This window comes from Taeniopygia guttata, chromosome 2 (assembly GCF_048771995.1).
Source record: "Taeniopygia guttata chromosome 2, bTaeGut7.mat, whole genome shotgun sequence".
Classification (NCBI taxonomy): Eukaryota; Metazoa; Chordata; class Aves; order Passeriformes; family Estrildidae; genus Taeniopygia; species Taeniopygia guttata.
Window position 1 is genome coordinate 22,881,796 of NC_133026.1, and position 15,689 is coordinate 22,897,484.

General features: G+C 37.5%; 1 protein-coding gene across 9 annotated transcripts in view; it reads left to right on the forward strand.

Moving 5' to 3' along the window:
- The window catches only part of CDK14 (cyclin dependent kinase 14), a 399,376-nt gene that overhangs the window by 118,415 nt on the left and 265,272 nt on the right, over positions 1–15,689 (forward strand). For all 9 annotated transcript variants that reach the window (XR_012054498.1, XM_072925517.1, XM_041714407.2 and 6 more), the window contains one exon: positions 13,814–13,908. Coding sequence is in view for 8 of the 9 variants with exons in the window: in XM_072925517.1 (XP_072781618.1) it covers positions 13,814–13,908 (95 nt within the window). In the remaining variant the exon portion in view is untranslated. The remainder of the gene's footprint in view (positions 1–13,813; positions 13,909–15,689) is intronic.

The following is a 15,689-nucleotide window of genomic DNA, read 5'->3' on the forward strand; positions in this document are numbered from 1 at the left end:
ATATACTAATTAGAAACTAGAGGTCCAAATAAAAAATAAAAGAAAGTGAGGTTTAAAGTAAATTAAAACTATCTTCAATAATAGACATGCTCTTGAAAAGACAATCTGTATTTTTGAGCTTTCAGTATCACACAGTAAAAAGTTTTATTCTGGCTTCTGTGTTTGTTGTTTGCTAACCTCTAGAGTAAAAGTATGTCTCAGATGCATCTAGATCTGGAAACTAGGCTAGAAATTCCATTCATCTCAGTTCTTAGTATTTTAGGTTTCAAAATAGTCCAGAGTCCAAGTGCATCATTAATAGAAGTATCTTTTTTTCTGTACATTGTTTTGGAGCAGGAAGCAAAAGGTGAGTTTAGTCTGATTCATATACCCATGTTCTTTGCAGAGTTTGCTGTTTTTCTGGTTGACTGAAGCGCATTAATTTAAAGTTGAGTTTCTCATTAATTTGTTTTAATTATAGAGGCCATTAACCTTGTAAAATCATTGACAGTTATGAATCTACATATTTGAGCATTATGTAAACAAATTTATAAAAGCTTTTCAAGTGAAATGAAGGCGAAACTGTATTCAAGGACAAGTTTTTTTTTAACAGCACTTGTTAAAGCTCAACAAAATGTCAGAAAAATACCTGCAGATAATCATACATCCTTAATGACAAAGACACTGCTGTGTTTCCTATTATGTGTAGCACTCATTGTACAGTTAACATCAATGATACCTTCAAGATATGGATATGTGCAACTGTAGTTTCTTCTCAGGTAAATGATTATTAATATTTTAGAGGTAGTTTATTGTGGTCAGATAACTTTGGGAGAGTAAACCTTTGTGTTTTACTGCCTCAGATCAGGTTTGTTTATCTGCGGAGATCTTGTCAGTTTGTTTTAAATATTATCAGGCTGACATATGTAAGTTTCCAAACCAGCTGGGGGAGAGAGAGGCATTTTGATGGAACTCACAGAGTCTGTGATCTGTCGTCGCTGGGGTGCTAAGACCTTATTAGAAATAAATGAGTAAGGTTTCTGTGCCTGTTTCATTGACTGATTTTTTTTTTTTTGTAATTTTAAAAAAATATTTCTGTCCTACTTTTATAAGGCTGGAGCTATTTGAAATACTGAACCATATTGTGAATTTGGGGAGGATGTTTAGCCTTGTGAATGTTAGCACTTTCACTGCCACTATTTTAGTATCAGTATCTGAAGTGGAATGTGCTATTAGAGTTTTCAAGTCTTGATTTTTAGCCAAAACTTTCTGGCATATGTTGGAACAGGGATTTGGTATTCCTAATTTATCAATTTATCTTAGAGGTGCAGTTTGCTGTTGCAGAATGTCTGATATAACATACGCACTAAGTAGTCATCCTGATGGAGGAAAAAATTCATTGGTGCCTATAGGTACTTCTGTAATTCCTGTGACCTTTTTTAGGTCAGAGTGTATTCGTTTGGGAGAAAAACTTGGCTGATAAAAATTTGGTGCCTTTGTTAAGTCATTCTTTGATTTACTTGGCATGAGCTAATGAGGCAGCAAATCGCTAGTAAAGAGCTCCAAGGACTCTACAGTGCTTGAGCTGTGTTTTCCGGAATACTAAGATGTTCTCACTCCAGTTGTAGAAACTAAAAATGTGTTTGCCCTTTTGCAGTGCCTCAAAATACTGTTGCAGATCTTCTATCTTCAGGAGTTGCTTGGAAAAGGATTCTTTAGAGAAAAAAAACACATTCCAAAGACTTTCAGAGATTCAGAAACAACTTCAAAGCAATGATGGCTTTGCCATATTTCTGAACCTTGTTCTTACGTGTGTGAAATTGTTGCTTACACTGAACTTAAAACTTCAGTGTACTTGCATTACACTGAAGAGTCTTTTGTTTGTGTTGGGCAAGTTTGTTTGGGATCAGCTGGCGAGATGATAGCATTTCATCTTCAACCATGTGATAGTACTACATTGATAAGGAGATTATATCCAATAGTTTTGTGGTGTTCAGGTCCCATACTGGCAACAAAATCGAACACTGAGTGGTCTAGTCTAGTTTGTGCTTGGTCAAATCAAATTAACAGCTGAAGTTTGATGTTTCTTCTCGCTTAGTTTCTGCAAGTAAAAAGGTGTTCATCAGGAAGAGTTTCTGCTATACTTAGTGATTCAGCCACTCAATCTGTTAGTATTTTATTAGCTTTGTCTTTCTAATTGAAAATGGAAGCTATAGAGTAGTACAATTTAGGCACGTTGTCGTGCTTCTTCTAAGTCCTGCTGCTTAAGGTCCCCTACTTGTTTTCTGTTCCATTTCTCTTCAGGAACAAGAAACTTCTTGCCTCTTGTGTTTGGTTAGCAAGGCTATAACAATGAACAAGACGGATTTAAAGAGACAACTAAAGAATTATCTGTATCTCTAGGCTCATGTACTATGTAGGATGGTGAACCAGGATTTAAGCTCTTAGATATTGGCTTGTCAGCTTGTCCTGAGCCTATGAAAGCCCCCTTGTGAAACTGGCTTTTCAGGTACAATTTTCAGTGCAGAGGTGTAAACCTCCTGCTTTGCCTGTAGCTTTGGTTTTGGATTTTTTTTTCTCATATTGACATAGTTATAAACTCTACATGCATTATCCATGCATTTTTGTCCCCTGTTCCCTTCTGTATTCCCTCTAGCCTTTTTGTTTCCCTTTCTGATTTGCCCTGGCTGCTTGGAGAAGACTGCCTCACTGAATGCTTGGCACTGTCTGTACCTGGGCACTTGTAGGGAGGAGAACTAGGAGAAATGGAGGTTAGGAATAGTTGGTGTGAGCATTGCACCAGCTATCACAGTGCGTTTGGAAGAATGCAAATTCAGCGTCATTCAAAGCAACACCAGAGGAAGAAAGCAATAGTAGCAAGAAAGGAAGGGTTGATGACTTTGGCTGCCTCAGCCAGGAGCCTATGACATGGAGAATGGGGAATCTAACTGGACAGGACTAGCATTTCCCACCATTTATTCATTTGCAGGGTTGAAGAGGGGGGAGCAGAAGTGGAGTACAGGACTTGGAGATGCATTCAGCCAAAACCAGGTTTGTGATTGAGATTCTGGGGAAACTTAGAATGGTTCTCCTGATAGACACTGTCCTATCTGTAACTGGTGTTGTACTCCAGATTTCTTGGCTCAGACTGGGAGGATGGATTCTCTGGGATATTTTAGCTGCTTAAGTGCAGCTTTAAAGTACAGTTTTCCATTGACTACATGTAAACTTTGAGAAATTGGGCAAATTTTCACAGAAACTAGAAAAAGCATTTCCTTGATCTGAAGTCTAAATTTTGAAGGCCACCTTTCAATGAATGAGTTCAGAGAAGTGTTTGAAAAAAGGGTCAGCAACATTAAAGAGCATATTTGTTCTCTAGTTCTCTCTTGGAAAAGATCTGACCTGTTTTGACTGGAATAAACACTGTTAGGCACAAATTGGAAAAGATGAGGACACTTGTTTAAAGTCTGTTAAGGGAGCAGTGCTATTTTAGAGGAACGGGTACTTTAAGAAGCAGGGATATCAATTTTGCTGCTGTCATTGTTAATTACTATGATTCTATAAAAAGAATTTTATCTGGAAAAGCAAACGGTAAATTGCTGTAATTATAATTGATGAATGACACAACAGGATGGAAGAACTCAGTATATTTTCAAGGGGGCTGGATGTTTTATATCTGTATGTAGTAGACAGACAAGCTGTTGAATTGTCCTTTAAAAAAAAAATTCTTACCCCCTGTGGTGTTAATGGGTTATGCTCAAAGATCCTTTTAATGTGTTTTCTCACATTTCTTAGGAGTGCTTTAATTATGGCATTGCTCATAATGGCTTCCAGTATGATTTAGATCCATAGTTTGATGCATGTCATGCATCTGCACAGGTAATTTTGGATCTGTACTTGAAAATTATGGGTTTGTTTTTAGCAAAAGTAGGAAGATAAAAATCACTACCTTATCTCAGCTAGGTCTCCTCTGAGCATCACTTAACTTTTGCACCCTGTCACTGTCAGCTATGGCTGTCAACTCCGTGAAGCTGAGACATTCCTTCAGCTCATCTTTTGTGTTCTGGCGTCTCTCCAGCTCTCTATGAAGGCCAGCTGCTTTTTAAAAAAACATACAGGACTTGCTGTCTTTTGCTTAGAGGAAAACTTTTGTCCTGTATACCATATACTTCCAACTTGAACAATGTCCCCAACCTTTCAACAAGCACATGCTGTTCTTGAGGGTGCCATGATAATAATAGGTCTCACGGTCATTTAAATGTAAGTTTGTAAAGTTTGCAGTAATACTGTTTTGGATATAGTTACATTCTGAGATGGATAAAGCAAAAATCGTGGGACTCCCAGTTTTTCTGTTTCCTCTCGATTGCTTGCACTTTGAATTCAACTAACACTGTTGATGGGTACTATGAACTGCAAGAGTAAATGACAAGTCAGTGATGGGGTGAGAACCAAGACAATACCTAGAGACCACAGGGCAAATGCAGAAGGAGGAAAATATATCTGCTCCTTGTGAATTGATAGGGCCTTCACTTATGGAAAAAATACTTAACCTGTATTTTCAGATTATGTGCTTGCATAGTGGATGTTCAGCATTGTTGGCACCAAAGGACTTTATTGGTCACAGTAAAGCATGGATTTCCATTGCCAATATAATCTTTTGACTAATTTAGTCTGCCAAATAATTGGTAACCCTTGCTGAGTTTTGCTGCCATAGTGTCTGCAAGCTTGCTTCATCACTATTGCTTTTTTTGTGGTAGAAATTAGTTTACAAGTTACTTGAGGGAATATTGCCATTTTGTAGTCTGCATGCTTAGCATATTTTTAGATGGGAAAGAAAAAACACCTACAAATTTTATAAAAGGCATCAAAGAGATCTAGTCTGAATTAAGGTTGTTTCCTGTCCTTAAAGATGTTTTTAAAATTTTCTAGATATAGAATTCTGTTGATTAAGAGCCTAATAGTTCATTGTTTTGAGTTGCTTTTTAGGGCAAGTTACACAGTAACTGCATTTCATTTGCTTCATTATGACGTTTGCTTCATTATGACATTTTTGTTCTTTTCCATACACTCCATGTTTTTCTCTTTTCAGTTACAGAAGAGTATGCCTTATTTTCGCTGTGATAGATTTTGTTTACTCAAATAGTTGTAAAAATAGTTGTTTTCTAGCTTTCTACCGATTCTGCCTTTCTTTTACATCTAAACCATTCCACAAGAGACGCAGCAATGCTGTGAGCATTCCAGCTTTATTTTCCACTTATGGGCAAAGAGGCATGTTGAGCCTCACCCACCCAGAAGAAGAAAATTGACATGATCTTTTAAAGACTCCTGTCTCGCTCCCTTTTTGAAAAATAGCAAGACATATGCCACAAGCCTTTTTTTTTTCTGCTGCCTGAAGTGCGTGTTGACAAATGAGTCTGCTTTTCGTGCAGCTTTTTTTTTTCTGAAGGAAATGGCCCACTGAGAAATAGAGCAAAAGTAATTTTTTTTTTTTAATAGCTTTTCTGTAGAATTCCTCATTTGTAAGTATTGGCTTAAGTAAGCTGGTAGGCAACTGAGTTTCATGTCAATGCAATTTAATTATTTCCTGTGATGCTTTTCTGTCTTCTGTATACAAAAAAAAAAATATTCACTGCAGGTACATAAGGTTAAGTGATTTCTTGTCATATTGATGCATTGGTAAAAGTGAGTAACAAAATGCTCATTGACTTCAGCAGAACATGAGGTTCAGTGTTGGTACTTGGTTGTTTACTCCCTCATTTGGACAATATAATACTAATATTGCAGATATACCATTTAAAGCAGAGGATCTTTATTATGGTTGCAAAGTCAATCGTTAAGTTGTCAGAGTTAAGTTTACTTGTGAAAATTAATTTGGTCTCTCTTCTTCTACTGTTCTTTCCTTAATTACACAACAGCACCATGTTTGCTCCTGCTGTGTGATCTCTGCCTGTGTCAGAAGATGATAGATTAATTTAATTTAATGTTCTTGATGGGTGGCTCTAGCTATAGGCACCTACTGTGCATTACTAAAACACAGATGGTTTTGAAAATTTCTAGAACACTAGTCACTCTACTCTGACTACTTAAATATTTGTTCATCTTGTCAGCACCCCACTTGCCAAGAGTCCTTTTAAATGATTTTGAGATGACTTTCAAAGTATTTGCATAATGCAGTGTACACCGTTGCTTGGGGTTCAGTAATAATTGAATGCACTCTGCTGTTCTGGTAAGTGTGAGTGAAGATCAAAAGTTGAAATGTTCAGAATATGAGGAATATGGTAATATTATCAGCTTGAGTGACTTACAGTTGTGCTTAGTCAGTGGTAAGGTAAGGGTAAAGATCAGGCTGATTTTCTTCTGACTTAGGCCTCATAGAGTTTCCACCTTCTCTCATGAATGGGCAAGATCCTTCCACTGTATTTATTCCATCTGTAACACAAAATTAAATACCTGAGAACAGTTAAAGGGTACATGCACACAAGTTGGCCACTGCAGGAGAAGTTAGGCTGTGAATTTGCAGGTTGTCAAAGTGTGAGAGAAATGGAAGATAGATGTGAAGCAGCTGTGAACTGAAACCCTGGCTTATCTCATGGTAGTGACATCAGGAATGTGTATCTCAGAGTTCACATTGTGGCAGCCCCTGTAATTGTAGTCCATCTCTGTTTTGAGCGCTTGGCCTAGCATTCTTTATTTTAATTTGGATTTTTGTGTAAGTAATGTTCCAAGTATTTGAAAAAGCAAGTGGAAATCTCTCTTCCATTTTCTGGTGTTGCATCTGCACTCTAATGTTTCAATATATTTGCTAGCTCTCATATGAACACATCCTACTTGAACTGAAATGTTAACTGGTATTTTGAAGGGTGCTTCTCTCTGTAAACTGAAATTGCAGGAGAATGAGGAAAGTGACAAGACGCTTTCCGTCTGATTTCCCAGTGGGAATCTTGGGTTCTTGTATGGACATCAGTGGAGAATATGTGCTAGTGTCTGCAGGCTCTTGTGTATTTCCCCCAAAATGTGAGTGTTTGCCCACCTGTGCTCTGCATCCTGTCCCTTTTCTGTCCCATCTATGTGCTCTTTCCACTTCCTGTGTGTTCCACCTGTGAAAGATGTTTGTTTATCCTCTAGCTTTTTTTTCTCCTTACCCAGCTGTCCTAGCTTCCACTGTGGATCACAGCCTCTCCTGCCATCTCCCCTTTTTGGTATTCCTCCTTCCTTTCACACTGCTGATAGTCAGGTTGACCCAAAGGGACAGTTTCCAAAGCTTTACCTTGACCAAATTTAGAATACTTTCACAGAGATGGCAAAGTGTGTATTTCTATTTTAAAGGCCTCTTCCCAGATTTTTATTCTCTACTCCAAAACACTGGGTTGAGGAGTTTAGGTTTTTTTCCAGAGGGAAAGTTATTCTGTGGGTTACAGAAGTTGTTACTAAAGCCTGTTTTTGAGAGATGGGAGGAACTGTTTAGGTTGAAAACTTCCAAAGTGATCCTAAGGTAGACAGATATTTATGTGAAGACAGTGTCTGAAATTCATCACAATAACAGGGCTAAAAGCAGCCAGAGATGGTTTTATAAATAGATTGTGTTATTAGTCCTGGTCATGCTATGTGTGCATCAAAAAGTAATAGAAATGTTCCTGCTTTCATATGCTACCTGCATTATAGAGTTGTTTTCTGTAAACTCTGCATATTTTTAGTTTACACAGTTTCCTCCTCTTGAATACTGAAATGGATAGGGAAGGCAAAATATGACTGGCTGCTACAAGATACGAGTAGCATATGGTAATTGCTTTCCAAAAGAGTCTGGCTTTAATAGGATGATGTCTCATTATTTTTAACCTCCATCTGCACTTGTGTTGGAAGAGCACTGGGAACAATACACAATGCATATATTTATATCTAGAATGTAATGAAAGAGGCATTCATTTCATATGGCAGCAGTCATCTCTATAACTGTTAGAATAATATGTTGTAGTGCTTTTCAGAGCTTACTTGATCAGTCCTTCCAGTGTTTTGTTCCAGTTCAATAGGCAAAGAGATTTTAGCAGGTTTGTGACTTGCCAAAATTTTGCTTAGGGAACTACAGCTGTAACAAGAAGAACCTATGACAGTGCTAATGTGTTGTTAAAACACACCCTTTTTCTTCTCTAATAACACATTATACTTTCAAGAAGGAGCAGCAAGAAGTTGTTTCACAAACAAAAAAAAAAAAATAGTTGGTTAAAAGTTCAAGTCACTCATGTGAGCCTGAATTGAAGCTGGGGAGGTAAATGAAGCTAATTTGATCCATGTAGTCCCTCCAGCAAAACAACCTACAGTTGAAGGACTACCAGATAATTTCTTGTGAGCATGTTGAAGCACTTTTTGCTTCCTTAATGGCAGACTGTTGCTTTTTTTTGACTTAATGAAAACTAGAATAAGGAGTATTTATTAGCTTTAGAGGAGGCTTTCTTGAGGTTGGAATTGGCAGTAAAGAAGGTAATTGAGTTAAGCTCATGTAATAACCCATCTAAAGTTTTCTGTTCTGCTTTTTCTTCTTTCTTTACCTCAGAAATTCTTTTGCAATTTTTTATGAAACTTCCTCCTAAAAAATTTTCCAAGCTGAAGAGTGCCCTACATATCTTTATTGCATTGTGTCCACTATGATCAGAATGGAAGCTGCATAATTCTGTGTGTTTATAGGTATGCAGCTCTAAAATCAATTACTTGGGATTACATATGTGCTATAAATAATAATCTTTCTACAGAATATATCCTGCGGTGAGAAGATGGGAAGTTTCTGGTCAGTGTGGTCTTACCTAGGATGTACAGTTTTCACTTAATTGAATTTTGTTATGTTAGGATTCTAGGACAGCAAAGCTATTTGCTTGCAGTAAATAATTTCAGATGGGTGAACTGGAAAATAGCAAAGTGTAGATTTGGGGACTGCATTTCTGAGGAGGAAATTACTGCACATTTATTGCTGCAAAACCAACAGAGTGCTGAATTCCTGTCTCTGTGGTAGAATTCTAAGTAACATTTTGCACACAAAAATCCCTGCTGTGTGGGAAGTGTATGAGAAATACATGGGACGTTGTGCTCTCAGGCCAAATTTTAAAAATTGCTATGAAAGATGTATAAATTGAAAATAAGTTGCTGGGAGAGAAGCAGAACTGTAGTTTGTGCAGGCAGTAAGACACATTTGAGTGTGTTTGTTCAGGAAACGTGATTATAAGAAAAAAACCCCATGAATGTTTTCTCACTAAGGATGTCTTTCCAGGAGAGCTCAGAGACTGATCCCAACTGTGTATGCAAGGAAGCTGGCACTCTGACAGAGAGCACCGTTGTGTCTGCAGAGTGTGACAAGCTGCAGAATTTTAAAGATAAATTACTTGGCTCTGAAGCACAGCAGCTTACTTGCTTTCACAGATTTGTGTTACTGACTAGAATATGTGTTCTTTGGTGTCTCAGAAATCCAACAGGGCAGCAAAGTTGCACAGTTGCTTTAACAGCATTAGAGAAGGGCAAGCTTTCATGGTGTGCAGTCTTCAAAAGTCTCCTGACGAGAGGAAATCTCCTGGAGTGGCAGTGAGGAAGGGTGAGCACTGCATGTGAGCAGCAGCATGAGCAATAGTTAGCACTGGTGCATGGTAATGCCAGAGGATGCCCCAGCTACTGAGGAAAGCAGGTATTTTTATAGCTATACTTCTTAGAAAAATGTTGAAAATGTGGACATCTGAGAGAGCATCATTAGCAGTTGTACATTATGGTGCATATGAGCATCATGAGGCCAAATTCTGCTGCTGCTGAGAAAAACTTCCAGGTCACTGAAATATCAGCCAGTTTGAAAATCATGCGTTATTCTCCTGTCTAAAACCACAGTGAAGATTTGTGATTTTTCACAAAGTGAGAATAAAATGATAGTCAGGAATTGAAAGACTGAATGAATGGTCAAAGGACCATAATTAATGTTTGAGCTTAATGTACTTACCATGTCCACAGCTTCTATCTTTGCTAGTGAAAAGATCTTCCATATGACCTGGGAGTAAATAGTAATAGTTACTTTTGTTGAATTTATCAAACAGCTGTGAAATATTCCTTTATGAGGTATGGGAATAACCTTTTTCAAAACGCTCCCAAGCCAAGGCTGATCTAAAAGTCACAAGGCTTTGTTAAATGGAGTGTCAGGCTTGAGTTGATGCTGTAAACCCCACAGGGAGAGAAGCACAGATTTACTGATGCTACTCAGGTTTTGGGTAAGAGTTGGCTGCAGTCCATCTGGCTTGCCTTGCTTGTGGAGCGAGTGTACTTTAGAATCCAGCTCATCTGGGAACAGCAAAAACCTCCTTGACCAGCACAAGTGATATGGCAGCTTGCCAGGAGCTCATAATAGATGAGAGCATTCCCTTGTTGGAAGCGAAGCCTGTGATGGTTATTCAAGCAAATTCAATGTGTTTCCTTTAAGTATGCAAATATGGTTATTAGCCCTTGATGGAAAGTGTGGAGTGTTGGTACATTTAGCAACTCAGATCATGAGCTTGTGTAAGTCACAGAAATCATCATCTGGGATATTGTTAATTGTCGAAGTATGTCAACAATTTGCCTTCCTTGGGTTTTACTATTAGAATTTGCTGTGTGGGACTGTGCAAACACAAGTGACAAAGAAAGCACCTGGCCATTCGAATCCATATAATACTTTGTCTAAAATGTTTTAAAAATGAATTTTAACCTTCCTTGCTGCTGTTTTTCCTCAGAACTCTTCGGAGAAATTAATTAAAAGTGCTGCCATCTGTTTATCTTACATTTCATACCAAGGGTAAAAAAAGAATGCCAGTACTTTTGAGGCAGCGTTGTATAATTTTGTTATTAAAAATACATGTTAAGTGTACAGTGAGTACTAGTACATTGGTCTCACTTTTGTGAGTTGTTGCAGTGCTTTTTCAAAAACATTTTAGTCTTTTAATCTTAAAAGAAAACAACTCTGTGTGAAATCTGTGGGTAATAATCACTGGGTGGAAATGGCCTTCTGGAGATTATTTTGTTCTGGAGGTAGCACCAGGCACAGCAGTACCTGACTTCTCACTGGGCTCCAGTACCTGCTGCATTGGCAGCTTCAAAGGTAAAGTCAGCCTTGGCTCAAGCTGATGCTGACAGATTCTCTGGACTCCTTTTTATTCTTTTGGATGTGGATTTCTGGGTTTTGTCTTTGAATTAGTGGAGTTCATCCAAAGTTCTATCCCTTTCATGTAAGAACTTGCCCAAAAGAGGAGGTGTATAGGTCATTTGTTCTGAAAAGCTGTTTTTCTGGGAAAAACATCCATATTATGGTTCATATTTCATTTTGTTTTTAAAGTACTCTGTGGAAGAAGAAGCAACTTACCTCTTTCAGAAAACTTTTTTTTTCTCGTTTTAATTTTCTCCTTGCCCCCCCCTCTTTTTTTTTAAGAAACAAACAGTGTTTTCACAAGACAGACAATCTTAATGATAAGTCCTGATAGAAGAACATGTGGGGTAATTCTTTTACTTTCACCAGTTCTATTTTAGTTTCTCACAATATAAATTGATAGTGTAATTGGTTATTTCTGCAGTGTAAAATTAGCACAATTAGGTGGATTTTGCTCTCTGTGCTGTATTACCTACTTTAATTCACTTGGACTAATGAAGAAGATAGAAATTTCACCCTGCAGGTGATATTTTATAGTTCTTGTAATATATGGCAGGTGCTGATTATTGAGGCTGTAAAAGGGGAGAATTGGATGTTAGAGAAGATAAATAAGAGTGGGGGAGGGGACCAAAGGGGAAAGACAGTATGTGCAAAGACCTCGAGGTAAGCTGCTTTCAGTGTACTGTTTAAACTTGAATGACCCTCGTAGAGATTTTAGCAACAAAGTAATGGCCAGCTAGAGGAATTAAAGGTCTCAGGTGATGATCTGAGCAGCAAAAGCTGACAGAGACCATAAATACTATTACAGTTTGACACAGGCTCTGCTAGGAGGAAGTTGTTTTGTTCACAGTGTCTTTGAATGTGTGGTCGTTCAATAATTATTGAGGAAAGAGCTGGTGAAAACCTCAGTTATTTCACGTGAAATCTTAGGGTTTCCTCAGGTTAAAAGTTCTTGTTTCTGTTAGAAGGTACCTTTCATAACAGTTGTTCTTTATCTTTGGTTTTTATCCATACCTTTTTTCAGCAGCAATTTCTCATAAGTTTCTTTAAAAAAACCCCAACATATCCAAATCTCTCTGAACTTTAGTTCCAAGAAATTGTCCAAGTTCTAAGATGGGGACCCCTTGAAAATTGCTCACAGCTCTTCTTTTCTGAAAAAGGCCTCTGTTTAATTTGTGGGATATTAACGGTTTCTAGACATGCACTGATCAAATGTCTAAAATTCTTATTTGTAATTACAGTATCTGTTTTACAGCTCAGTGGCAAAAAAACCAGCACAAGAAAGACTCCTCTGTGCTGGCTGTCTAAATAGCAAGAGCTATGGAGCGCAGGCTAAAGCAAGCTCTTCTGAATTTTTTCTTATCATCTCTTCATCCAGGTTGTCAGGTTGCCTCATTCTTGGTCATAGAGCTTCCTTGCAGGCTTGCAGTCCTTTCTTCATGATACCTGTGATGATACTCACTTTGAAGCAGCTTTATGATATTTTCCTCTTTGCTGTCTGCCTTCTGCCTAGGATGAACTCCAGTTTGATGCTAAGGATGCTTGTGGAGGAAACTGATGCAGCCAGATGCCATGTTGCTTTTGTGTTGCTTCCTAGAGTGATTAACTTGTCAGATTTCTCTCCTAAAGACCAGTATGAGAGATGATATGTACTTATCTTAATTCAAAGCCAGATGACCCCTGGAGTTAGTTCAGCCTGATAGAAAACCCTGAATAGGACAGCAAGGGGTAACAGTGCTGTGGAAGCTCTGTAGTTTCCTTTCTGCACAGTAAAGGATTGAGACACACATTTGGCCTTTCATTCTTTTTCTTTGACAAAAGTAGAAGGGTGAGAGAAGAAAGTTCCACATTATTCAGTTTAGAAATGTACCACTCATTTGCATGTCTTTGTATCTATTATTTACTTGCTAGGGTGACTGATAGTCCTGCTCACATATATGCATGAGATGACAAGGCACTGACAACAGAATGACATTGGTAACAACACATGGCTTGTCAACATATATTGCTAAAATATGCTATGTCTTGTGGAACATTAAATATGTAATATGGAATGAACATTAACATTTACAACATTAGGTTGTAAAAAAAAATAGTGAAGGTGATTACCTTAAAGTTCACTAAGATAAATCTTTGTCTTTTCTGAAAACATGAGCTAGTACCTTTAAAAAAATATAGTGAGAAAATACCACGTATTCATTCTTATTGGCTAATACAAATGATTCATTAAATCTCTGTTGTATTTGAGAGAAAGGAGTATTATTGCTTTAAACCCTTTTCTTAGGATAAATGCTGCACTTAATTTAGACAGCAACTCTGTTGTTAGGAAAGATTATGTTTTGAAAGGACATGCTTGAGTTTTGTCTGAGAGAAAAAAAATACCTTCAAGTGTAGGAGTGCTCTTGGTGTCTGGTTGCTCAGACATGAGTGATTCACTTAGAGAAGGCTGTGTAAAGAAAGAATCTTTTGCTCCAGCCCATTTTGGCCTCAGAGGTGACCAGCAAGGTGGAGAAAATAACATTGAATGGGAAGGTGTGATCTTCAAAAACTGGATGTGTGGAACTCATTAACATAGAAGATACTAAAGTATTGATTGTCAGGTTATTAAGCTCATTTAAGTCACTAAAAAAGAGAGCAAATCAATATAAAATATCTGGATACTCTTTAAGATTACATGTATGTTTTGCTTTTCAGCTTCCCTTTTGAAAGGATTGAAACATGCAAACATTGTGCTGCTTCATGACATCATTCACACCAAGGAGACCTTGACACTTGTGTTTGAATATGTGGTGAGTAAAGTGACTGTATGTTCTAGATATGGTCCAGAGTGTATTGAATTTTAGGGAAGTGCTCTACCGTCAGTGATCTATGAATCAGGCCAAAATAACCCTTTACTTTATTCAGGAGGGTGATGGCTATAAGACATTTTGCTTCGTAGTGGAGTAGGCTAAAAGTGGAAAGCTGGATTAAATCAGCTTCAGAGATGGAGAAGTAGTTGCTAGGCTCTTGAAGGACCTTAGGCTGTTGAGTTGACTTTTCAAACTTACTCTGCTTCCTAGTTATAGTTTGTTTATTGGAGCTTTTTCTTTATTGATGTTATCAGGTAACTTTAAATAGGTGAGAATAATGTAGGGAAGAACAGGAATGGAGAAATGCTTAGCAGGTAGCTGCTTGATGAAAAGCATATTTCAAGTTTAAGTTGTCTTTTTTTTGTGATTGGCTTGTGCAGAGTGCCTTTTTATAAGTGATGTCAGTAAAAAAAATGTCCGGTGCATGCAATTTAGAATTTGGGATTTTTTTTAGTTTTTCCATGACTAATGCTTTACCTATTAATTAAAACTTCAATTTACATAGTAGGCAGTGTAAGGATCTAATTGTGTTGAGAGTATTACTTTCCAAAGTACTGGCCTTGGCCTCCTAATTAATCTTTTTAGTTTTTCTAAGACAAACATATGGCATTTATGTAGAACTACTTTAGCATTTAGCTGTGGAATTATGCAATGTACTATCATAATTAACCTCCCAGTTTTCACAGATGGGTCCAAGAACATGTAATTTGAAAGAAACAAATTACTTTAGACACCGTTAAATTTTCAGTATGGTATCAGTTATTGTATTATAGTCTGTGAGACACTGTGTTCGTGAAGTATAGTGATTACCAGCATTACTCTAAATACAACTCTGCTTAAGACAGATGAAATTATTTTGTGTGTTTCTTTGGGACAGGCCTTAATTTTTACATGATAGTGCACGCAGCATCACAGAATCCTGCCTGGAGAAGCCGTTCACCTTGTGCATTTATGTGAATGTAATGCACTGCACACAGGGTGTGGGTATTCAGCTGCAGCAGCCTGCAGAGCATTTCATACAGTATGTATTTTTTTACCTCAGGTATTGGAACAGTTATAAAAATTTATTTCCTTTTTTTAAAATTAGTAATTCTCCTGCTTCTGACTTACACACTGAATTAACATAGCAAAAGCCTTGATACTTAATTTTATGTAATGGCCACTTATTTGCATATCTTTACACAAATACATTTTGCAATCCCATTTATCAGCAGCTGTATTTAGCTGTATTCTTTGGCACTGGTTGAGAAATTAGATGTACAGAATAGGTTTCTCCCTAAAATAAATGGATTTGCCTATTACACTAATTTCAAATTGATGGATTTTACATTTTGCGTATTACACTGATGCAAGTTTCTGGATTTTGTATCCAATAAGGTTGTTTAAGATAGGTTGTTTAAGACAGCCATGTACAGACACAGGTTAAGCTTCATGCAGTGGCACATTCTTCTGGATTCACTAAGCTGTTTTGCAACAAGGGACTAACCCTGCTGGAGGTTGCACCTTTTGGTTCTCATGGTGTTTGGTAGCTATTGAGACTGTTTGAGAATCTCATTTATAATGGTTTCTAGCAACTGATCCAAGTAATATTTTAGTGTTTAGGCTGATAGGCAATCTCTCAAGGTGCTGCTGGGGAAGAAAGGAAGGATTCTTTATTCTCTTCAAACAGCATAAAGACTGTATAATAAAGACATTGTAACATACTCCTGTGCCTTGAGTGA